This window comes from Coloeus monedula, assembly GCF_965178545.1.
Source record: "Coloeus monedula genome assembly, chromosome: 2".
NCBI classification, from domain to species: Eukaryota; Metazoa; Chordata; class Aves; order Passeriformes; family Corvidae; genus Coloeus; species Coloeus monedula.
In genome coordinates, this window is record NC_138782.1 from 15,533,458 (window position 1) to 15,558,319 (window position 24,862).

The window sequence follows — 24,862 nt, forward strand, 5'->3', positions numbered from 1 at the left end:
CATATCTAACTTCAAAAAGATTTTGGGGGCCTCCTCTGCTACACTGGGAATTGAGTGGGCAATGCTTAGCTTTTTTTCCTGTTTAATGGTAATGGCTTCTCGTGAACTGTGCAAGCAAGGATCTGTGCTGAACTTAGGAAGAGGAATCATAAATGGTGGAAGGGCAAAATTACTGACCAAATGGACAGTGCTATACAATGGTTTGGAGCACCATGTACCAGCAGTGAAGGAAAACTTCCCACCACATCTCAGCAAACGGTACCACCATTAATTTATGATTCTTTAAGCATTTGTCAAACAATAATGTTCATTTTAGCTGGATATGATGGCTCCAAACCACTGTTTCATGCATCCAGGGCTTGGAAAACAACGCTCAAAAAGATGTGCCTGTCCTTCCAAGGCAGCTGGGCAGCCACTGTGGGTGGTGGGTGCAGCACGAAAGGCTCACAGCGTCTGTGAGCTGCCCAGGGAACACTGCCTGGCACCAGAACGTCCTGAGTCAAACCTAAAATATGAAACAAATGGTTTGAATTCTCTCTTGGAGGGTTGCTGTTCTACACGGGTGCCAGCAGCAGCATTTCAGCCATTCTTGGCAGCAACTCACTGCCAAAACAGAGACGCTGGCTTCCCCCACACCATGTGTGCGTGTTTCGGGGAAACTCGGGGGGACTCATTGTTTGTGGTTTGGGCTGTGCGGAGGGCGCAGATGGGTCCATGCCAGCAGTGACAAAACACGTGCTGTGGTTACCACCAGCAAATCAAGCTGTAAGCGATCTGTTACCTGCGATGTTCGAAGATGTAACAAGGTGATAACACGGGGTACAGATGTACCATAGTGAGATTTGAGCCACATTAGGTTTTCCTCTTTGTCTTTTTTTTTTTTTTGTCTAAACTTAGAGAATTGATATGGATAGTTCTGGTTTTCACACGGGAAATGCCAACTTTTTTTAAACTGATGCGTACCTGTGGCAATACGGGAGCCAGGGATGGCGCAGGTGTGAAGCTGATGAGGCGCCCAGTGAGGCAGAGATGCCTCTCCAAGGGGCAACGAGCTGGAGAGAGCGGGAGGGGAAGTTTCTCCACGCGCGACTGCCGGGACAGCGCGACTCGCGCCAAGCGGCGGGGCTGAGCAGTGGCGTGGCACCCGGTGGAGGGGAGGGATGACAGGCGGGGCCGGGATGTGCCGTGCCGGGATGTTCTGTGCCGGGGCGGGGCGGTGGCGGCGATGGCGGGGATGGCGGCGGCGCTGGCGAAGGAGCGGGCGGCGGCGGCGGGCGCGGGGCGGCACGACCGCGCTGTGCCCTACCTGGGGCAGCACTTCGGGGCGCTGCGCCAGGAGTGCCTGCAGGAGGGGCGGCTCTTCCAGGACCCCTCCTTCCCCGCCGGCCCCGCCGCCCTCGGTTACCGGGAGCTGGGGCCGCGCTCGCACAAGACGCAGGGCGTCGTCTGGCGCAGACCCACGGTAGGGCGGCGGGGGAGGGGGGCGGGGATCCCCGGTGGCATCGTTCCGCCGTGCCACCCGGCCGTTCGCCTTCCTCCACGCCGTAAATTTGGGTGGATGGAATCGCGCGGGGGCGGCGGGTCGGGGCGCGGCTGCCGAGCGCGGTGCGAGCCCTCCCCGGCTGCAGAATCGCGGTGCGCCCGCTCCGTGCAGCCGCGGATGCTCAGAGCGCCGGAGGCTCCCCTTTGCTCCGGGGACAGGTTGGCAGCGCGACGTGCTCTGCCTGGAAAACAAACAAAGCCGAAAAGCCGTTTTCCTTTCCATCCAGAGCGCTCCGTGTGGATAAATCTCTTTGGGTAGCGCTTGGGGCTGTCTCTTCCCGTAACTCTTTCCCTCAGCAGAGCCGTGAGTCTGCTGCCGAGCAGTTCATTCCCGAAGCAGCCCTGCCAGCCATGGGAGCCGTGGGGTCAGGTGGACTCCGGGGTGCCTCGAGGCGCTTCTGGAAGACCTTGGCGTAGTCAGTGGTGGGGAGGTAATGGCAGAGCGGTGTGTGCACGTGTGTGAAAATGCAGTGCACCTCTTGACACGTCCTGTGAGATGAGATGGCTGCACACGAGCTTTGGTCACCAGCTCCCGTTCTCACTGTGCTTGGTGAACGCACCCGTTCCTGCCCTGCTCCATCTCTGCGGTGTCCATCTGCTGTGGTCAATGGTTTGGTTAATTTGCTGCAAGTGGGGCCTTGTTCCTTGCCTTGGCTGCAGCTACGTGTAATGAAAGGCTTGTCTTGTTCCCAGGAGCTGTGTTCCAACCCCCAGTTCATAGCCGGCGGAGCCACCCGCACGGACATCTGCCAAGGGGCCTTAGGTAAGGTGGGGGCAGAAAGCTGAGTTTTCCATGCGAGTGCTACCCCAGGACACCATGGTTTATACATGGCTGTAACTCACTCTCTAAATACTTCCTTTTGCATCCTACCACCTCTGTTCACATCAAATCAGACCTTCCTCACCTTGCCTTGGCATTCTGCAAAGGTGGGGACTGTGTGAGCTGGGCCACTGAGCACAGCCTTTCTGTGTGCACCACGCAGGGGTGACACACAGTGGTTTCCTGATGGCTGTTCTGATCAGGGCCAGTTCCTTTCACGTTCACATCCATGTGCCTGAGAGCAGCCTGACTCATTTCTGCCTTTAACAGCCTGCTTGGAAGAGCAGTTGTGTGCATAGCAGGACTTCTCTTTCCCCAGAGGGAGAGAGTGCTGCTGAGCAGGAGGAACCTCCTGAAACTTGGGAAGATGCTGTAGAGAGAAAAGAAGTTGTGTGGGGGACTTCCTGCTGGTCGCCAGCTCTCAAGGAAGACAAAACTGGGGTGTTTCAGGAGGGATGGGCCAGCCTGTGAGCCCTCTGCTTTTGCCATGGCTTCTGCTCAGTTTGTGCAATGGCAGCCCCTTGGTGGGGCTCCCGGGGGAGCTCTGGGAGCTGCAGGGAAGTGCCAGGGGACAGTGGGGAACAAATGGCTTAGCCTGGCTGTGAGTGCACAGCTATCCCAACCTGGGAGCCTCTCTCCTGCCTTGCCTGACAGAAGGGGGTTTTAGGTGGAGGATGTCTGCAGAGGTCTGAGGAGAAGAAACAAAGTGAAGTGGAAGCAGCAGGCTCCTGTTTATTCCATAGCTGTAGTGAGAGGGTTTTAGATTAGACAGATAGCGTGGTTGAGGGAAAGCTCTCATGTAGGAAACACAACTAATATGAGCTGTGCTGTGCTGAAGCAATGGTGTTGGCAAAGGAACCAAGTTCTGTTTGTTTGCTATCAAATATTCACCACATTGCAACTTCTTAGTTTCTAGTCCCACTGCTGCTATTTGTGTGTTCATATCCAAAAATGTAACAGGCAGGGAAGCTTATATTTTGTGCTTATGTTTTCATTCAGAAGTTTTTTAGGTTAGTGCTTTGACAACCAGATTTGTCAGCCATTTGTGTAAAAATACCTGACTGTAAAAATACTTAGATTATGAACTTGGTTCTTCTCATGCCCCAATATCATCAGTGGTGTGAGTTAGGCTCTGTTGTGCCTTGGGTTGTTGCCATGTCACCAGCTTCCTTCCTGTGCTCTTTCTGCCCAATATCATGTCTCCCACCATGACTGTTTTGGCATGAAGCATGTCCCGGTGCTTAAACACACGTGCCAGACATCTGTTATCTCTTTTTATTGTGAAACTTTACTGTAAGAAGTTGTTCAAACTGAAATTAAAGTTTACTGTAATGCCATTTCAACATCTGGCATTTCTGTAGAGATGCTGGTTTCTGGAGTCACTTAGTTGCTTTCTGCCTTCTGCAGGCTTCCAGCTTTTCTATCCAGATGCTGTGGCAGCAAGAGCATGGGAATGAAAGATTTGAAATTTCATTTTCAAGTTGTGAAATTGCTGTTGCTAGTACCAAACTCTGTTTTAAATTGATAAAAGCACTTGCTGCCCTAGTGGTCTTTGGACCAGTCAGATGTTGTCGTGGAGTTGTATGGTGTCACCAGAGGATATGAAGTGACTCACAGCTGGTATTGTTGTACCTCCTGACTCTGTTTGGATCAGAGGTTGTCAGTGTTCTTGTTTGTATCACCTTTTTCACCGTTACTAAGTACTGCAGTGACTCTCCTGGCTGTCTTCTCATGAATCTGGATTTTGGTATTGTGTGACAGTTGATTAAAAATTAGATGCTTTTGATCTTACCTCTGTATAGCCATTGAGTTCCTAAGAGCCTGTATGGAATCTCTGCTCTTTCACATAACGGGGCTGGCAGATGCATTCTTTTTTTTTTTTTTTCCTTTTTGCCACTGCCTTATCTGATGCTAGCATTTGTATTGATAAATTTGCTTAAGCTTCCATTTACTTGAACTTTGTATTTACTTTGAATGTTAATGTCCCATCACATTTTAGGATGTTACAGAGAAGATTGCACTGGAAGATGTCAGGTGCTTTTGGAAACCTGTACTTTTTATTATGCTGCTTTTTTTCTGTAGGAAGCTTTTGTAGTCTTATTTATCCCCCAAAAGGCTTGATCAAAAAGCAACAGACCTGTGCCCATGGGGAATTTCATTGCTGTTGCTGAGCCCTCCAGAACATCTGGGAGTACTGCAGGGACAGATGAGGCATCCAGAGCACATGGACCCATCGTGTCTGCATGGCAGCTTCTTGGCAGGGAATGTGTAACCAAACAGCTCAGCTAATGAGCAGAGTTTCTTTTAGTTCAGGAGTCTTTGGCCAGGTGCATAAATTTGTTTCATTGCTTTTGACCTGGACTATAAGAAACTGTGATGCTTATAAAGTATATCTGATCATCAGTGCAGAAAAGGTTGTTCCCTTGACAGTTAATTAGGTTCTCCAAAATTCTGCCCCTTTGGGATTTGGATTATCCTTTATTCTGGCCTTGTGAGGGTTTTTTTGTTTTGTTTTTGTTTGTTGTTGTTGTTTTGTGGTTTTTTCCTTAGGAGAAACTTTTAGAGGCAAGTATTTGGAGTTAGTTTTGCAGCATCAGATCTGCAAAGTCAGTGATGGTATTTGGCTCCAAATGGCAGCACATGGGATGTGGTGACTCATTACAGCTGAGGGGAGGATCCAAAGCCAGAGAAGGCTGGTTCACCCTTAACCACCTTTTTTTTTGGAGTGGATGTCACCATGGTATCACAACACTGGGGTGTAAACAGCACAGGATCTCCCAGGTGTGTCCTCCTTACATAAAAAATGTGTGAAATAATAACTAATTGGATAGGTTGAATTTAGAAAATCAGACCCATGGTGTTCTCATGCTGACAGCTACTCTACTGTCAGTGGGCTGCCACAGCCTCGTGTTTGTGACCAGAAAACTTCCTGGAGTGCCATGGTATTAATATAAATACATTCAGTAGTTGTTGATCTAAGACTGTTTTAAAATAATGATGAGTCTGTGGTTGGCAGAACCTACATTCTTCTTTTACCCCATACTCTTACATGAGCTGTGCAGTGACCAGAGGAGCTGCCTTTTGCTTACAGCCCTTCAGGCATTTGATGGGTGTGTTTTGTTTGTCTTTTCTTTCCAGAATGGCTAATTTTAAGACCTTAAGGCTATTTATGCTTGCCTTGCAATTACTTTTTTTTTTTTTTCTAACATTCTTGTTACAGCTGGAGATTAGGTAAATGCAGAGATAGGTGTATGGAAATAAGAAGTAAAACATTGAAAGCAGCAAAATGTAAGCATGACAGGACAAAAAATAGCATCTCTTGTTAATATGTGTTATAGATCAACTCACAGCCTGATAATATTCCCTTTTCTGATAACCTTGTTCTACCTACCGTTCCTTTACAAAAATTATTTGTGGTTGATGTAGCCTTGCTAACACTCCTTTCAGATTCTGAGCAACCTGTCTGTCAGCCTCCCTTTGGACTTTCCTTCCCTATCAAAGGAAAATCACTGTCAAGAACCTTACAAAAGTACCGATTCTGGAAGTTCAGACTATCTAGTAAAGACCCTGCTCAGGCTTTCTTAGTGCAGGCTAAAACTCCAGGTATAATCACACAGTCTGTTCTCACCCAGGGTGTGAATTATCAGGTGTATTTTTAGTGATGGCTGTTCACAGAGGTAGAGGTGATATCCTGGCTGTTGAGCACTTTTAAGTGTGGAAACCAAAGGATGTCTTCCATATCTGCTGCAGCTACCTTTAAACCTCAAGGCTCTGCCCAGAGTTGTCAGAGTTAAGATTTGTGTTTGAGTCTGAATTCTTGTTAGAAACCAGTATAAAGTTCAACTGAGAGATTTTACAACAGGCTGCAATTTCAGTCTGCCTTGATGGGACAGCTAGAAAGTAAAGGAAATTCTTTCTAAATTCTGCTTGTGGGCGTGGAGGTCCTCTGGGGGGAGTTTCTCCTTGAATTTCCATGCTCCTTATCTCCAGGGCAAACATGACTCAAAGATATGCTACAGCATTAAATTGTGTGATCATAATCTGGAGGCCTGATCAGCTTCTTGGCCAAGGCTTCCTGAGCTGCTGTGGCCGTGTTGAGTTATTCATTTGTTCTTCCTGTGCTGCTCTCTGCCTACCCAGCCCCTGCCCTGGGTGTGGAATAGAAATGCTAATATTTCTTGGGAAGAATGGCATGGCAGCTGCCCTCTGAGCCAGACTCTTTCCTCCTGGCCCTCTCTTTCCCAGCAAGCACCTTTGCAGTGCATGGTGGTACCTCTGGATGCAGCTCCCAGGGAAGAGGGTCTCAGCTCCTTGAAGGAGGCTGTGAGAGGAGTCACTACTTTGCAGGGTGAGATGGATGTGCTGTCACAGAATAGGGAGGGGAAGTTCATCACTGCTTCATGTCTGTCACAGGAGAATAGCAAGGTGACTTTCCTGCTTTAAAACTTCTCTGAGAAGCTGATTTTTTCATTACAGTAGAAGCAGCCAGAGGCAGGGCTGAAGGGAAAGTTTTATGTTTAGTTCTCCCCCTCCAGGTTGTGAAGCTGTAAAAGCACCTCAGGTTTTAAAATTATTCTGCAATTTCACCTCTTACACCTTTCCTGAGATGTGAAAAGATGTGTGGGACAGATGTATTTCATGGAGCTGCTGCTGGGGGTCAGCTGTGCAAAGCAAGGGCAGCCTGGAGGGAGCTGCAGGTTGCCCATGTTCCTGCTGGTGCTGTCTGAGCAGTCATGGATTTGGGCCTGAGGGTGGACCTCCAGGGCTGCTTTAGAGTTAACTCACCCTGAGACTTTCTCCTGTTTGGATCCCAGCTTCTCACCCATAAGCTTTTGAGCCTTTTCCCATGGGAGAGAGGTGGCTGTGCATGGACTGCTGCTTTGCTGGCCTCTGGCTTGCTGACAGCTGGGCCAGGTTCTCACACTGAAGCTGCAATCCTGCAGGACTCTTGCGGGATCTCATGTGTAATACCAGCTGCCCTCTGTTCACAAAGCAAGGGAACAGCAGATCTGGTAGTGGTAACAAGGAGTTTTGTGTCGGGCTGTGGCAGTCAGAGGATCATCTGGGTCTGTAAATCTCTGAGCGTCTCGCTAACAGGCTGCGGGAGGTTCGTGGCTGAGCAGAAAGGTCCCTGCTCTGGTAAAGTAAAACTGGGCTCTGAAAATAATTACAGAAAGTACAGGTGTAATGTTTATAGAGCTGAGGTCTCTTCCTCTCTCTGCATGGCAGGAGGTGGTGTGGAAAAGCACTGTCCAGGCAGCCTGTGCCCTGGGGTTGCGGTGTGCAGGCCTGGTGTGGGTTGGCTCCATCCCAGGCAGGATGAAGAGGTGTGTGGGACTGGGAAACAGTGCCTGCCTTCAGGCCTTTCCTGGCTCTCTGGTGACTGTGCTGGAGACGAGACATGGGACTAAACAGAGAGGCCTCGAGCAAGGGCCTCCAGAGGTGTGTAAGGTGAAAGGAGCTCCTGTTTGGAGGGAGGCTGGCAAGAGACTTAAAGGGAGCTTGCCTGCAGGACAGGTTTCTGGATAGCAAGGCAACATGTTTATTAAACATGGAGAAGGGAAGGAATGTAGCCTATGCCTGAGAAAACACTGTCCCTTTGAGGAGAAATTGCACCTCTAAGTACCTGTGTGTGCCCACAGGCTCTTTGCCTTTTCCCTATGCTGCTTCCTAACATCTAGGCATTCAACTGAATATTAAATTTTCTTTCAAATAGTGCCAGAATGGGTGATAACTGTGGTGGTAGGTCAGAAAAAGCCTACTTTTTTTTTTTTCTTTTATGACTTTGGTCTTGAGGAAACACTTGCCTGCACCTGGAGGGCATTTGTGTTTATGTATTTCATCTGTCTCAGAGATAAAGTGATGAGAGGGGACTGTTGGTTATAATGCACAATCCTGATGCAGTGCAAAAACTACAGTTTGAATAATGAATGCTGTCTGGTTTGGGTTTTGTTTTCTTTTTACAGGGGACTGTTGGCTCTTGGCTGCCATTGCTTCTCTCACCCTGAATGAAGAAATTCTGGCCCGTGTTGTTCCCAAAGACCAGAGCTTCCAGGATAAATATGCAGGAATTTTCCACTTCCAGGTATGTGGAAAACAGCCTTTTCCCCTTAGTGCTCTTGGGCAGGAGCCAGCGTGGCTGGCTAGGTATCCATATGTGATGTTTCCTGGCATGGCTTTGTGGGAAACAAAAAAAGAAAAAGGGAGACATCTAAGAAGGATGGTGGAAGGAACAAGGCCACTGATCAAAGAGCTGGGAGCAGGGGCTGCCTCTGTGGTCCTTCCTCCCTGAGCAGAGCCAGCTGACTATGTGCATCCCTAAACAGGGTGGGTGAAGCTGGCTGGGAGGGATTGCTTTTCTCCTGGGAAATCAACATTCAAAGATAAATCTCCTGGTGATGGGAGTGCCCAGCACTGGGTGGTGATGGATGTCTGTGCTCTCTTTCCCTCAGTTCTGGCAGTACGGGGAGTGGGTGGATGTGGTGGTGGACGACAGGCTGCCCACCAAGAACGGGGAGCTGCTCTTTGTGCACTCGGCGGAGGGCAGCGAGTTCTGGAGCGCGCTGCTGGAGAAGGCCTACGCCAAGTGAGTCGGCCAGGCTGCCACCCCACTCACATCCCTGCTTCCCCACAGCATCCCCAGCTGTGTGGATGCTGTGCATTTAAAGGGTTGGTGTACCTATTAGCCTTTGCAGCTTCTGGGACATCCCACAACGGCTCCTTTGGTATAGCTTTGTTGACAGATGCCTAAGACAAGGAGCCAAAAGTGTTGGTTTTGTTGCTAGCCAAGAAAAGTAGCTCTTGCATCTTGTGGTGGGGCTGTTCCTGGAGCCTTCTGTCACCAGGGCCTGGGAAACTCCATTTCATATGCTCTGTGCACCTCTGAGGGCTTGGCAGCTGCAGTGCTTCAGTGCAAAGGTCTGTGTTCTGTGCTCATATCTGAATCTCCACGTTTGGGTTGGCCAGAGAGGAATTCTGTCCTCTAACTTTACTATTTTGAATTTACTCAAGAAATGTAGATCCGCTGAAAATCAGACCCATAATTGTTAAAGGGATTTAAAGACTCTGGAACTAGAGAGGCAAATTGTTTGGTCTTAATTTTTTTTTGCATTGTTTTTTTCTTCAGATAGTGTTCATGATTCCTGTCATTGATATGACTGAACCTGCAAGCTGTATCCATGATCGTATAATATTTTATGCTGAGCTTTCCAAGTACACAGGTCTAAGAAGCAAGGCTTGAATGGAGGGACATGTTTGTGCTGTTGTAATGCTCCTGAAAGTAGAAATGCTGTGACATTGAGTGCACATTGAGTGCCTCTCCTGAAGGGAAGAGGAGAACAGGGAGCCTGAATGGTTGTGTGTGTGTGAGAGGAGAACAGGGAGCCTGATGGTTGTGTGTGTGTGAGAGGAGAACAGGGAGCCTGATGGTTGTGTGTGTGTGAGAGGAGAACAGGGAGCCTGATGGTTGTGTCTGTCCCCCATTTTATGCAGGCTGAACGGATCGTATGAGTCCCTCTCTGGTGGTGCCACCACCGAAGGCTTCGAGGACTTCACCGGTGGCATTGCAGAATGGTTTGAGCTGCAGAAGCCACCCCCCAACCTCTTCAAAATCATTCAGAAGGCACTCCAGAAGGGCTCTCTCCTTGGCTGCTCCATCGATGTGAGTTAGCAGGTTCATTGCTGGGCTCTTGCTGTGCACACAGGCTGGGGGTGGACCTGTGCTGCACCTTCAGGAGCTGCACACAGGGTGCCAGTCCCCTCTGCCTGTGGTTCTCTGCTCTACCTTGTGCCTGGAGAATTTGACCCACAATTGTGACCCAGTAGTGCTCTTCGTGGGGGTTAGGTTGAAACTAAACTTCATTAGTTCATGTAAAAACTCATTCCCTCCCTTGTGCTTCTTCCTTGAGACCTTTTGCTGTTTTGTAGGTTCGTGGTAATGAATCGCACAGGGAACTCATTGGGGGTCCTGATGCACATTTGTGTCCCAAAGAAAGCCTTAGCTGGGCAGCAGGATGGCACAGGCTGAGTGGGTTTGGACAGAAAGCTGCTGCTAATGGCTCCTGCAGTCATGTGCTCAGAGGTCACAACATCCAGCCTTGCTGCAGCCTTTTTGTCGCACAAGTTGTACCTAAAATGTTCCCAAAAAACCTGGGTTCTGTTCTTGAAGCAGAGAGGCTCGGACTGTTGCCAGACCTTTAAAAGGTTTTATGGGAAGGTTTTGTCAGAAGTTGGACCTGGGAAAGAAAAGAGGAGCTTTGGCCCTGCTTTCAAGGATTCAGCACTGCTTTTAGCCTTACTGAAAATGAGTCTTAAGTATTGTTATTGTGGTAATCACCCTCCTCCCAAATGAGATTGCATCTTAGTTGTGTCTAAAGGAAAGGTAAATTGTTTACAGAAACTCCATTCATAATATAAATGTAAATATTTCCTCCCATTTTTCAAGTTAAGTTAGGGTCCCAGGAGAGAGAAGCTTTGCAGCAGGAAAAGTGCTGGCTTCATGTCAGTATTTGACTTCATGGTATTTTTGAGGCCTGTTTTACTCATTTTCATTTAGATAAGAATCTGACATCTGGATTTTTGCCCCAGACTGATACAAATCCCTGGGGTGGCTGGGGGTGGAGAGTAAATACATTATGTTGTTGGTCTGTAGTGTAAATTAACTGTTGCTGAGCGTACCCTCTGAAAAAAAATTCTTGTGATATCTTTCCTTCTCTTTTGTAAGAGAAATATGGACACAGAGATTAAGCATTACATGGAGAGTGTGCTGTGGGGCAGTAATAGGCCATGAATTGACAGCAGGAATCCTGCCTGCTCGATCCAGTCCTCTCTGTTTTAGTTTCAAATATGCTTGTTTAGAGATCACACACTTCAGAAGGGGTGGGAAGACAATGGCAGCCATATGTTTCATAGGTGGTTAAACATTCACTGTCTGGCAAGAAGTGACTTTTCTCTGTGGTGTTTAAAGGCCAGACTGCCCAAGCAGTGGCTGTGAGAAACTGAGAGGGGGATGTGCCTTCAGGTACCAATGGCATCCAAAGTCCAGCCTGTTCCCTTGCTGCCCTGTGGGGCAGGTCCTAGGGTGGCAGTGCTGGGGAGAGGGAGGGGACCCTCCCACCCTGCTGTGGAGCTGAAGGGGGTTTTTGACCCTGAAACTTGCTGGATCTGGGTGTGATCCCAGTGTAGCCTTAGGCCAGTCACTCCCTGTTTTTCTCCTGATCCCTTGAGAATATGGAGTTTATTGTGTGAATCCCCTTCTGAGATGCACAAGAGTGGCTGCACCACACCAAGTGTTTTGGAGCCAAGAGGGAGCTTTGCTTCAGTGCTGGGCTTCTGGTTTGTACCCCATGCCACAAACAGGGTCCCTGGGCCTCCAGCACCACCACATGTGCTGCTGTCCCCTCTCCCTGCTCTGTCACACTTTTGTGCAACAGCTAAACCACTCCTGCCATCTCCCAGTGAGATGAAAGCTCTGTTGGAGGGGGAAACTTTGTTCTTTGCGATCCCTTGCCCATGGGAAGCTGCAATCACTGATGTTCTTTGCTCTTCCAGATCACCAGTGCAGCAGAAACAGAGGCAGTCACCTCCCAGAAGCTGGTGAAGGGACACGCGTACTCGGTCACCGGGGCAGAGGAGGTACGTGTGCCACCCCGTTAGGGTGCAGCAGGTCCTGTGTGTGGCAACCACAAACCCATCTTCAGCACTGTCAATTCTTGTGTGTCACCTATTTTGCTTAATTGGGTTCTGAGTCTCTTCTTTCTGAAGGAATGCATAATGAGTTGGTATGTTTTGAATCAACACAGATTTGCCTTCTTGGGTATTTGACCAAAAACCCCCTGTTATTCCACAAGCTTGGCTATTTCCCAGTGAGCAGGGTGGTGGGCAGCTCTGTGCAGAGGGCATGCTACCCTCTGCTGGTGACTAGGCCCTTCATTGCAGTTCTGTTCAGCAGCCCACACTTAACCTTAAACACACAGCAAGATGTGTCCCAAGCAAGGAAAACAAATATTATTGTCTCTGAAGTGCCTGCTGAACTGCACCTTGCAGCAGGGCATGGTATTCAAATAGAAGGAGCTTGCCCAAGAGCGGGTAACTGGTGAAGGCAAGACAAAACAAGGGAAGCAGGTCATGGCATCCTTCCATGTGTGCAGTGCATTTTCGGTTAGTTCACTGATAACTGTCTCTGAAATAATTTTTGAAAGTTCAGGATGAGGTGTAGGGAGCAGCTGACACGCTGTGCTGGTTTGTGGGTGTGCATTTGGTCTTCCTCTCACAGCAAAAGCAGGGAAGAGGGAGTTTGTTCACCTTAATTGACAAGTAGGCATGGCTTAGGCTGTTCCTTTGGAGATCTGTGCAGACTTTGTGAGGATGGTTCATCTGGGTGTCATCTCGGGACTCTGTGCTGCTGCTCCTCATTTTTCTTGGCTTCAGGCTCCAGAGGTGCACCAGCTGCTGCCTCAAGTGCTGTGTTTCCCAGAAATAGTGGGTGTGTTCCCACTGAAGCTCTCAGCTTGGCCTGTGCTTGCGTTGGCCTCTGTGTGTGTGCAGAGACCAGCAGATGACAAGAGGAGGGTCTGAGGCTGCTGCACTGGGGGCATTGGTGTGGTCAGAGGGGTCCCGAGGCCAGTCTGAGTGTCCTGTCTGTTGTAACAGGCTCATCTTATGTATAAGCAGGGGGGTAAAAAGGCATTTGAATGTGAAGAGGCAGTTTATACCTAAGTGATGGTTTTTGGCTGTCCTGTAGCAGTTTTACATTCCCTTTGCTTGCAGTCCTATCAGAGGTGATTTTTTAGCAGCACAAATCTACCATTTTGGTTTTTATGAGCTTTGGTTTGTGCATGCTGTGAAACTTCTCTGGACAAGCCTGGCTGCGTGAAGCTCACTCAGAAGCAGCTGGACTTCTGTCTTTTGGACCAGATGTGTGCACATTGTCACACCTAGCACTGAGATACTTGCTCTGTCATGTTTTTGATTACTGTAGAAGATGAGGGAGGGAGTGTGGTGCTGAGTCTCTGGGTAGCTCTCCATAAGCTTCTGATCTCATCAGGTGAACTTCCGAGGAACAGTGCAGAAGCTGATCAGAATCCGAAATCCCTGGGGGGAAGTGGAGTGGACTGGGAAATGGAATGACAAGTGAGTCAATGGCTTACACGTTGCCAGCAGTGTTTCTGATCTTGTCTGTCTGTTCCCTACCTGAAATTCCTCTGTAAGTCGTGTCTGGGGGTGATGTTCACATGGAACTGTTTCAGAGAGAAGCATCCCATCACCATCATCTCCCTCGTTGCCATCACAGTATGTGGTACCTTCCATGCAAATCCCTGCCTTTGTGTAAGATGCAGTGATTTGGCTGGTGAATCCTAGAAAGCTCCCTGTAGTTTCTGCTTATTTAACAGCCTGGATTCAGTGGTGAGCTTCTGAAAACTCACTTTCTAAAGGGCTTTAAAAATCCCATTTCTGTTGCTAGCCGTGAAAGCTGGAGTTTACTCACTTCTGTGGCTGGGCAGTTTTTATCCTGACTCTTCCTTTTTCTGATACAGAGCTCTGTCTCAGTCCAGGTATTAGCACTTTCTGAAAATAACACTCTGCTTCTCATCCTTACCTTGGATATTTGAGAAGTGAGGTATCTTATATGCCAGGTCCATCTATTTTTAATTCTGCAGTGGTTTGAGAATTCTGGAGCTGCTAAAAGTTAGGTCTTGTGCCAGACCAGCTGCATTAGGGTTTCACCTTTCCCATATGCTGTAGTTGATGTGGGGTTCTCTTCTAGCTGCCCAAACTGGAGTGGTGTTGACCCTGAGGTGCGGGAGCGACTGACCAGGAGACACGAAGATGGGGAATTTTGGTAAGTGTCACTGAGTTCCCTTTTCAGGCAGAAGGGAATGTCACCTGCTCTGCTTTTTTCTTACAAAGTGACCTCTCCCACTTTGCCCTCCAAGATGAGTGTGCAAATTCACCCCAAATCCTAGTGCTAAATCCCAGTGACAGGGAGGGAGGATGGACAAGGTGGTGGTATGGAAAACCTGTCCCTCCGGAGGAGATATTGCCAGTGGCATTGCCTCCCACAGGATGGCGTTCAACGACTTCCTGAGGCATTACTCCCGTCTGGAGATCTGCAACCTGACTCCAGACACCCTGGCAAGTGACAGGTACAAAAAGTGGAGCCTGCTGAAGCTGGATGGAAACTGGAGGCGAGGAGCCACTGCAGGGGGCTGCAGGAACTACCCAAGTAAGAAAAACTGGAGAAACTTTTTACTTGTCCACTTGTACTTTCTCTGTGAGCTTCCAGGAGATGGTTTGGGATGGCTTATGGGATATCTAGGCCTAATCTCCAAAAAGTACAGGTGTCTGGGAAACGTGGCTCCCTGATGAGGGTCAGTTGTGGTTGTAAGGGCTGGGGTGGGGGTGGGCAGGGCAGTGCCTTGGTTTTCCTTTCTCACTGTTGATTTTGGCAGTCAGAGCCACGTCTGTCCTAGCTGACGTGTTTCTGTATCATCATGGTTGCTGTCAAAGAAGCCTCTGAGCAGTTTGCATAAATCCACTTCCCAGACACTTTCTGGACGAATCCACAGTATTTAATCAAGCTGGAGGAAGAGGACGAGGACCCCGATGATCCTGAGGGGGGCTGCACTTTCCTCATCGGGCTGATCCAGAAGCACCGTCGGAAGCAGCGCAAGATGGGGGAGGACATGCACACCATTGGCTTTGCCATTTATGAGGCAAGGAAGGCTGTACAGGGGTGTGGGAGGAAAAGGGAAAATCATTCCCTCTGTAAATGGGGTAGTGCAGTTCTCATGCTGGGTTTTCCATCAGAATTCAGATGGGTCGAGTCGGATGGCAGCTGCAGCAAGGAAGCTGTAAAGAAACAAAAAGCTGCATTATGGTGTTGCTCAGCCCCTGCCTTCTCTCCTGGTGGTGGAGAGGTCAGAGGGGCAGGAGTGTGAAAGAGGAGGTGGAGGAAGTAGAGAAATTGAGCCTTCAATAAAAGTCATGGTGGGATGCAGGGAGGAGTTTCAACAGGAAGCCACAACCAGCCGGGCTGTGGCTGTGCCCACACTGCCCCAAGTGAGCCTCACCTGCCTCTGGGATGGAGCTGGGAGCTGAGCCAGCACTCAGCCCTGGGTGATGTGGGCTTAACACTCACCTTCCTGCAAGCCAAGTCTTTCTTTTTTTTTTTTTTCCAAGAATGTGGATGTCCTTGCTAACTAGTGGTGAAAAGAAGTAGCCCTGGAAATGCCCTTCAACAAGCAAATGACTCTCTCCTTTTCTCCTTGCAGGTGCCCCCAGAGGTATGTGACATGAGTTGGTGGTCGAGGTGCAGAGTTGGGGCTCCATGGCTGGTGGGAAGAAGAGGTTCAGAGGATCCCACTTCACTGCAGGACAGCTTGAAGTTAGAGGCTGTTCATTCTGGAAGGGGCCTTGAGCCCACCTTGCATTTTCAGAGTGTCTTGGATTGGGATAGGAGTGTTCAGTGCTGCAGAAACTCCCCAAAGCAGCTCTTCCATGGCTCTTGTCCCAGCCCAGCCCTACATTTGCTCCCCCAGAGCACGGCTGCTTTCCCCAGGTTTGCACAGAGTTCGTGTTTGACACTTGAATATATTCCGAGGAGGTGTCTCTATTCATTTCCCTAAGCATCACCCCTTTTGGTTTCTCTCTGTTTCTGCCTGCAGGCAGCTAACAGTACTCCCTGGCGGTCACAGAGGGGTGGCAATGCAGCGATGCCTCTGAGCTGTTGCTCCTCAGAGGAAGGACTGAAGCTGAGCAAAACCCCTGGGTAACCCCATTACTGGGTTTGGTCCCTGTGGGGGTCTGTGTGAAGCAGCCAGGGCACCCCAAGGCTCCTTAGGCTGTGCCCAAACCAGTGGCTTCTGTGTAAAGTATGGTTTCATCAGGAAAGGAAAGGGTGCTACTGGTTAATTAAATTTCTTATGTAGCTTTTAAATGCCTTAGCAGTGCTCTGTCACTCACCCTAGTGGTCCAAATATCTAATTTCCATAAGAAAAATTACTCTGTCTACAGTCCCCATGACTCTTCTTTCCCCCAAAAGGTGGAATTTTATCTCCCACTATGCAGCAGGTCTGACAGGTTTTAAAAATCCTTTCTTCATTCTTAAAAATATGTGAGGACAGGAAGGAAGAGGTTTCTGAAAGATGCACATTCCTGAAGTTGGCTTCTGGAGGTGAAACAGCCCACCTGTAAGACCCTGCAAAAAGAGTTCATTCTGGAAGATCACAGAATCATGGAATGGTTTGGGTTGGAAGGGGTCTTCAACATCATCCAGTTCCAACCCCCTGCCTCGGGCAGGGACACCTTCCACTAGATGTTACACTCCAAATTTGATTTTATTTTATTTTTTTTTTCTGTTTTATTCTTGGAGCCCTCCATGAGCGGGCTCTGCTCTAAGGCATCCTGACCTCAGAGGCACAGCTGGGCTGCAGGTGGCACCAGCTCTGGGACCAGAGGAACATGGCTCATGTGCCATCTCAATTTAAAGAAAAATTCTTCTTTCAGGGAAGAATTTGCCCAATGTCTTCAGACACTCATCATCCATCTGCAAAGCAAAACATGAATGATTTGTTGCAATGATCTGCAAAATACATTTGCAGCCACATCTCAGGAGTTCCACCCCCTTTCTCTTCTTTGCAGTTCTGTCAAACTGACATCTTGTTTCTTTCATTTTCTTTTCCCTGTACATCTGTGGTATTTGTAATGTGTAAATGTGAACACATGCAGACTTCAGGGGTTTTTTCTAACCTGCCTTTGCTTTTCCTAAGTTTTCTGGACAGACAAATATTCATCTGAGCAAAAACTTCTTCCTGACCAACAAAGCCCGGGAAAAATCCAATACCTTCATCAACCTCCGGGAGGTGCTGAACCGGTTCAAGCTCCCTGCAGGAGAATACATCATCGTGCCCTCCACCTTCGAACCCAACAAGAACGGGGACTTCTGCCTCAGAGTCTTCTCTGAAAAAAATGCAAACTCCACGTAGGTAGCTTCTGCTGACCATGTAACAGCAGTGTGGGCTCATGGGGGAGATTGTTGTTATTTATTTTGGTTTTGTTATCCCTGTTACTATTGAATTTAAATTAAAAGACTTAGACATGTTGCATCTTGAAGAGCAGCTGGGCTAAAGCCTCAGGAAGGAGTGTGGGGTCTTTTGTATTGGGTTCCCCTGATTCAAAGCAAGCAAAAACCTTCCTCTCTCCTGTAATACTCTGCTGCATATTCCTGCAGCAGTGAGAAACCCGGGATGTTTGTTGTGTGAGGACACATTCAGGTTTTGATGGGCCCTTAGGACTGCTTGGGCACCACCTGTAGGTCTGGTGCTCCCTCAGCACCTGGGGGACAGCATGAAACACATCAGAATTACTTTAGGGCTCTTTTTTGCTGTTTTAAAGAGAAAAAAAAGACATGATTAGACAAAGTTTGATTTGCACCCAAGAACCTGGTCCTGTGCTAAGCAGGCAGTGACCCCAAAGAGTTATGTGAGCCCCAAATCCTCTCTGTGGCTCTGCAGGACATTGCACAGTTTGTGCTGTCTCTTCAAACTCTTGTTGCCATAGCTGGCAAAATTCTGCTTTCCCTGTGATATGCAGTGTCTTAATCCAGTAACTTTTGAATGCTCATTGTCATTCCCACATTTTAAAGAATCTCTCTTGAACTGAAACTTGAAGGAAAAGCATCATAAAAGTGACTTGTTTTGATTTTAATATTGATTTCTTTCTCTTTCTAGGGTGATAGATGATGAAATTGAAGCCAATTATGATGAGGTATATAAAATTAAATGTTTTAAATGGATATAATTTTGTTGCAAGTAAGGGGGGGTTGGAGTGCTTGTTCCCTAGGCAGGGTGATGTTTTCTGTAGGAATTATCAAGAAATGTTGTCCCACTTTGGGAAAAGATCTTTCAATATCCGTAGCTGGATGTCAAGCAGGTAGAAATATCATCAGGAAAATAATGGAAACAAGTGATGTCCTTTATCCAGAGCTTGCACTTCCTAGGCAGAGGTACACTCAGGTACTTTTTGAAGTGTTAACTGGAGTTGCAGGAAATTGCCTTTGCTCTCCAGGAATCCAGGAGTGCAGCTTTCAGCAGTAGGGGTGTTTCTGCACATGATGCTGTTTCCAGGAGGAACTAGTGGCTCACCATATGTTTAGTCTTGCTGGAGCTGGAGATGCTTTGCCTACAAATGCAGCTACCCCATGTGTGGTGGGGGTTTTTTGCAGCATTTGCAATGCCAGCAGTCTGAGGTGCCCCTGAAAATAAAACTGAATAAAATCATAGTAAAAATCACTTTGTACCTACAACCTTGCCATTTAAATTTTTTACTAGGGGCAAGGAAATGCATTAAATCTTTCTCAGGCAGAAACTTTCCTCCTTTTGACCTTCTCTGCTTCTGTCTTTTAGACTGAGATCAGTGAAGATGACATCGAACCCAGCTTTAAAAAGCTTTTTGGGCAGCTAGCAGGAAATGTGAGTGTTTTTCTGGTAGTGTCTTACTGGATGAGTGGGTAAGAGAGATGCCTCCTCCAGGACAGAGTTTAGTCCTTGTGCTGAGCCAGCTCTCAAGTGTGAGCACAATTGTGTATCCCATAATCTGTGCAGTTGCCCATCTGCTTCCACAACGGATTTGTGGGTGCTCCTGGTGAACAATGTCTGCTCCTTTTGAGCTGTGGGCTCAACATTTATCTCTGCAGGGCCCGGGTTCTGTCCTTGGGCAGAGCACATGGCTAGGCTGTGCCTTCTCCCCAGGCTGCTCTTGCCTCGGGCACACCTTGCAGCTGGATATGCTGATCTCTGGGAATTGGTGGTGCTCCTGGGAATGGGAGGTGGGGAGAGCGTCCCACTTGCTTCCATTCAAGGGAACTGAACTCGAAGGGATCTTTGAAATTGGCCAACTTGCCCAAAGGAATCAGAGGCTGCAGATGGTGTCTGCAGGCCACAGTGGAAAATTTGTTTTCCTCTTTTCCACAGGACGCAGAGATCTCCGCCTTCGAACTGCGCAGCATCTTGAATAAAATCCTGGCTAGACGTAAGTGCCTTCCTCCAACAGCAGCTTCAGATGGCCACCAGCAGGTTGCCAGCATCACCATGGGAGCACAGAGGGCACCACTGACCTGGGCAGGGTCAGAGCCTGGGCTCTGCCCCGGACCTGTTCTCCATATGGCCACAGCCGTGTGCTCCCTCTGCTGCTTCGAGGGCCTGCAGAGACGCTGGGGCTGTGCCAGCCCAGAAGGTGTTTCACAAGATGTGTGCTTTGGCAGGGTACAGATGGGTGGTTTTTATCCCAGCATCTGCCACTGGGAATTTGCTGCCAGGAAGATGGATGGATTTGAATAATCCTTGATAATAATCAGGAGAGGTATTGCTGCTGTTTAAGTATTGAACCACGCAGGAGTGGTTCAGGCAGTAGCCCAGCCAATGGTCTGGGGTGTCCCTAAGGAGGAGGAGAAACTTTGAAACTCTGAGCTTCTTGTTCTGGGAAGAGATTCCTAGCTTGGCTCCGCTTTACTTTCCTTCCCATTAAACAGTGCTCAAGAAACAAGTGCTTGGAGAAATAAGTGTCTCTTTAATTTCCAAAGTGAAATCCTATGCAGATGGTCAGGACTGTGGTCTGTGTCTGTGTGCAGCAGCCAGTTATCAGCAAGGGGGTGTTGCTGGCTACCAAACTTGGCTTCATGTTCAGCCCTTGCATGAAGGCACCTCCTGCCGACCTCCATAAGCTGCAAGTCCACGCTGTCCACAGAAGCCCACTTTGCAGGCAGACAGTAAGGGCAGGAAAGCTTTTCTCTCTGTCTCTTGCTGCTGTAGCACACCTCCAAACCAGACTAACCAGGCTGCTTGCTGGGGACACATCCCAGCTCACTTGCACCCAGACCTCCTTTGTCAGCTCAAAGGAAGCCACCGATGGAAGCACATAAAGGCTGGGGTGGATACACTGGTTCAGAGAGCTCATGAGCTATTTAGGAAGGTGCTGTGGTACAGCATGCAGTGATAATCCTGTCTTTTGCTCTTTCTTTACAGGCCAAGATATTAAATCTGATGGCTTTAGTATTGAGACATGCAAAATAATGGTTGACCTGTTAGATGTATCCTTTAAGGCTCTTCCTAGATGATATTCCCCTTCCTGGGCTGAAGCAGGCGAGCTGCCTTTGCTCCCTGGTGGATCCATCCTGAGGTGGAGAAGCTGGTCTTACCCTGATTCCCCTGAAAAATCCAGTTCCTTGCTATTACTGTTCACCATGACATATGCATTATTCCAGGCAATGGGAAAATCCACTGTCAAACAAGGCAGTCTGCCTGGAAGCCTTGCCAGCTGTTGGGTGGTCTGGTTTAGCTGGGTGATGTTTGTGCTGGGAAAAGGTGAGGTGAGGATGGCCTTGGCTTAGGGTTGTTTCACCTCTCTGTTATCTGGCTGGAGTTGGCAAGAGCATCACAAAGCCATGGGAAGTTAGCAAATGGAAAATGAGGGAAGCAAATGCAGTGTTTTGTTTTGACATGCTGTACAGGAAGCAGAGAGTATGCAGGATTTTAGGAGCTTTTATTCCTAAGAATACGGGAAAAAGTGTAGGATGAAGGATCAGGTCTAAGAATAGTTGTGTTCAGCTTCTCTGTGCAGTGGGAGTTGAATTGCAGAGTTGGAAAAAGGGAAAATTACCAACACAAGATGATACTCTTCTATAATTTGGTGTAAAATACAGGAGTCCATAGGGACTCCTTGGCAGGTTTTTGGAGCAAGGCCGTGACCAGGTTCTTTTGTTAGAGCTGTTTGCTCCAGAGCTGAAATTCTCCAAATAGCAGGCTTGGCTGTGGCTTTTCCTGTTTATAATCCAGACCTGGGACTTGTGCTCCAGTAACTGCAGGTGTTGAACCCACAGCACAGGACAAAATGGCATCATCCTGGCTGGTTTATACTTGTAGTGAAAAGACACAGACTTGCCATGGGGGTGCAGAGAGAGCTTTCGAACTGGTCATGGTTTAAATTAATGATCTTAATGATGTAGAAAGAAACCTTGGACACCAGTGGTGTATTTCAACAGGATGAGTCCTGGAGAGAGGACGAGTCCTTCAGAGAGGACTCGAATCCCTTTTCTGTTTGCAATTTTTTTTAAGTCACAACTGCCCATGCAAGTAAACCCAGCACAGGGAGAGGAAACCCCTTTCTCTTCCCTCTGAGGAAATTTCCTTAACTCAGAGAAGAATGATGGGAGTGGCAAACTGGGGCTGAAGGAGTTCCACACCCTCTGGACAAAGATTCAGAAGTACCAGGTAAGGCACAACCTCTTTGGGAGAACAATCCCCACATACAAGTGGCTGCAGACTGATTTGTACCATACAATGTGCACAGTCACCTTCCCCAGAGCAGGGATTGTGTGGCCTCAGCCCCCCAGGTTTTGTCTTTATCTGCTCTGGCTGCTGCATTAAAAAAACCCTTACTTTTTAAAGCTGCTTCTAGAAGAAGTGGATGTAAGTAGCAAGTCCTTCAGACCAATGTTGCAAAGTGCTTCAAGTAACATGCAGGCTGCATTTCAAAATGTTTCACTTCTGCCAGAAGCCAAACCACGCTCTGAAAACGATTGTCAAGGTATCACTTTGGGCTTTGTGTTTTGCAGAAAATTTACAGGGAAATTGATGTGGATCGATCGGGTACCATGAACTCGTATGAGATGAGGAGGGCACTGGAAACAGCAGGTATTTATACCAATCTGTCTCTTTATAGGGTTACATCAGTTTCAGGCAGGGTTCAGAGATGCTCACTAGTCTGCTGTGTATCACTGGTAAGCTGAAAAATGCTGTGTTCCCAGACTTGGAGGCCTCTGTTTGATCCGGATGCTCAGCCTGGGCTCTTGTCCTGCCATGCAGGCACACACACTAAAAGCATCTCAAAGGAGTGCCAGGTTTGCAGTTATTTTCTTGAGTGACCAGCTTTTGGAGAAGCACAAATAACTGCAGCAATCTGGTCTCTTAGCAGCATAATGTTGTCTTCCAGTGAGTGCCTCTGGGTACAGAGAGCTTGGCATGAACCAGTAACTGGGATACTGTGACCACAGGAATAGAACTGGCTTCACCAAGGGTTGATGTTCTCAGGAATGTTAAGAGCCAATTTGCTGCTGCAACCACTGAAGGGCAAATCTGAGTTAGGACAGTGAAGGGCTATCCCAGAGCCAAACAATCCCAAATTAACTTACTGAATTGTGGGCACTCTGGAGCCTTCCCCTCCTGCCACCATGGAAGATGAGGCATTTCGTTTTGTACCAATGTTTGCTCTTTGGAAATAGTGTTTTAAATCCTTGGATTACATTTTCAGGGTTCAAACTGAACTGCCAGCTACACCAGGTCATTGTGGCTCGTTTTGCTGATGAGGACCTCGTCATTGACTTTGATAACTTCGTGCGGTGTTTGATTCGGCTCGAAACCCTGTTCAGTGAGTACATGCTTAGCAACCAGACAGGCTCTGCTGCCTTGTGAGTGCAGCAAGGTAACTGTCCAGGCAGAACTGTCCAGGCAGAACTGTCCAGGCAGAACTGTCCAGAAGCCCAGGGTAAGGTATTAAGACAAGTTAAAATCTGAGATACTAATCTGGTACCCCACTCTGCATGCTTGTCCTAGATCTAGGAATCGGTCTTTTAGGCCAGGCTGCTGAACCACAGCCACTCTTCCCTGCAAACAACTCTATGTTGAGTAAAAAATACTAGACAATAATTAAAAAGGTTCAGTCTTGCTCCTGCACAATGACTTTAGAGTGGCCCTTTCTGATTTGGAGTGTAGGCCATTGTCAAGTTTCAGATTCTTGGACTAAATAAATTCCTTATTGATCCTGAAGCACAAGGAAAGGGAAAACTTTCAAATTAGTTCCTATATTCACCCTTGTCTGTTATCTCTCTCCCACCACAGAAATGTTTAGAAAACTGGATACTGAGAAAAGTGGGACAATAGAATTGAACCTTGTTAATGTAAGTTCATTTAGCTTTAAAACCTTTGTTTCCATCTTTTGGGGGAAAGTGGGGGGGAATGCAGTCTGTCCTGCTCCATTCTGACTGAGGATGGCTGGTTATAAGAATTCACATTTGTGCTGGATTTATCTACCTTGTGTATTTATAAGCAGCCCTAAGAAAGGTTACCTTTTAAAAATGTACCTACATCACAACAAGGTTACTTACACCAGAAGCCCTTTATCCCTTTACTGGCAGTAACTTTGGCTTCTTCCCTGCTTTTTCTGTCAACAGAGCAAAATGTAGGTGCAGTTGTGTAGGCAAGACTCATGGTCTTGCTCATGTCTGCTTCTTTGTGCCCCATGTGTGCCCTGTAGAAAGGGCTAAGTTTGGAGAAAAGCACCCTCCTGCAGATGTTTGACTTGCTTATTACCTGAACATAACTTATTTCTGCACCTAAGAATCCCAAAACTCTGATTTAAATGAGATATAAATTTAAATCACTCAGGAAAGATCCTAAAATTACTTCTGTAACAACAGGCTGACTTTATGCTAGAAATGGGAATATGCATGCTTGCTACAGGTCTTTTAACTAAATTTAACCTCGTTTTCCTCTCTCTGTTGTTACAGTGGCTGTGTTTTACTGTCATTTGAGCCACTGGCATCAGCTTGAGACCTCAACAAGAGCATGATCAGGTGAAGATAATCAAGCTACATAAAAGTAATATCGTAACATGAATGTGCCTTAACTTACACATAGCAGATTTTGCAAGCAACTGCAAGAAGAAAAGCATTCTACTTCAACAGAAGAGTCTGCAACCTCATTTTTATGTCTGGCACTCTGTGCCTACTGTCATATAGCCTCTGGACAAAGGCTTTATTTTAGTATGAATCCTCAGTGCAAGTTCTGAAAATACTGCTTTGCTAATATCTTTGTATTAAAGACGTTTTACAGGACTTCAGGTAGAAAAAGCTCATTATAGCTTGACAATCTGGTTTAAGAAAGTGCTGCTTGAACAACATCCTGCATATCTGAACTCAGGAAAGAGATAGTATTGCATATCTAAACACTTGTATTCAGAGATAGGAGTCCCTTGTATGTTTTGTGTCAAGCCTCAGCACTATTCTAGTTAAATATTCTTTAAAGAATTATTGCAGCAAGTACATGTTTGGTCAAAGTGAGCATTGATGTGCCTGGAGCAGGAGAAAAGCTTATGCTTTCAGGTGGAATCTTGAGTTCCTGTATCTTATTTATGTTCCTTTGAAATATAAGAAAGTATTTAAATAAAATTTAAAAAAAAAAAAGTAGAAATAAAGTGTGCCAGACTTATTTCTGCTGAAAATAAGCAATTTTTTTTTTTCCTTAGAGAAAGATCATCACAGTGCACATGCAGAGCTTTTGCTTTCAGGAACATAAGTTGTTGCCTTTTAAAGGGGAAAACCAGCTTCTGGAGCTGATTTTGGATGTGGGGCAGTTAATAAAATGTTAGAGAGGCTGATACTTTAAACGATTAATGCTTGAACAGCTAAAGGTTTCTAAGATAGATAATTCATACTATATACCCCACAGC

The 24,862-nt window shown here is 47.5% G+C and overlaps 1 protein-coding gene across 2 annotated transcripts; it reads left to right on the top strand.

Moving 5' to 3' along the window:
- Positions 1 to 1,225: 1,225 nt before the first annotated feature.
- LOC309570362 (calpain-2 catalytic subunit) lies at positions 1,226 to 24,469 on the top strand (the record flags this gene model as incomplete). Of its 2 annotated transcripts, none has more annotated exons than XM_082277117.1 (20): positions 1,226 to 1,462; positions 2,236 to 2,305; positions 8,329 to 8,447; positions 8,815 to 8,948; positions 9,854 to 10,022; positions 11,912 to 11,995; positions 13,407 to 13,492; positions 14,127 to 14,201; positions 14,425 to 14,585; positions 14,906 to 15,087; positions 17,131 to 17,342; positions 18,091 to 18,127; positions 18,766 to 18,831; positions 19,333 to 19,390; positions 20,383 to 20,447; positions 21,559 to 21,627; positions 21,972 to 22,050; positions 22,667 to 22,783; positions 23,254 to 23,312; positions 23,922 to 24,469. In XM_082277117.1, 20 exons carry the CDS (start codon positions 1,226 to 1,228, stop codon positions 23,943 to 23,945), a joined length of 2,103 nt encoding a protein of 700 aa, XP_082133243.1. In that variant the 3' UTR covers positions 23,946 to 24,469. The 2 variants fall into 2 exon arrangements, with proteins under 2 accessions (XP_082133243.1, XP_082133244.1); XM_082277118.1 differs by having other exon boundaries at positions 14,500 to 14,585.
- Between the last annotated feature and the right edge of the window lie 393 nt (positions 24,470 to 24,862).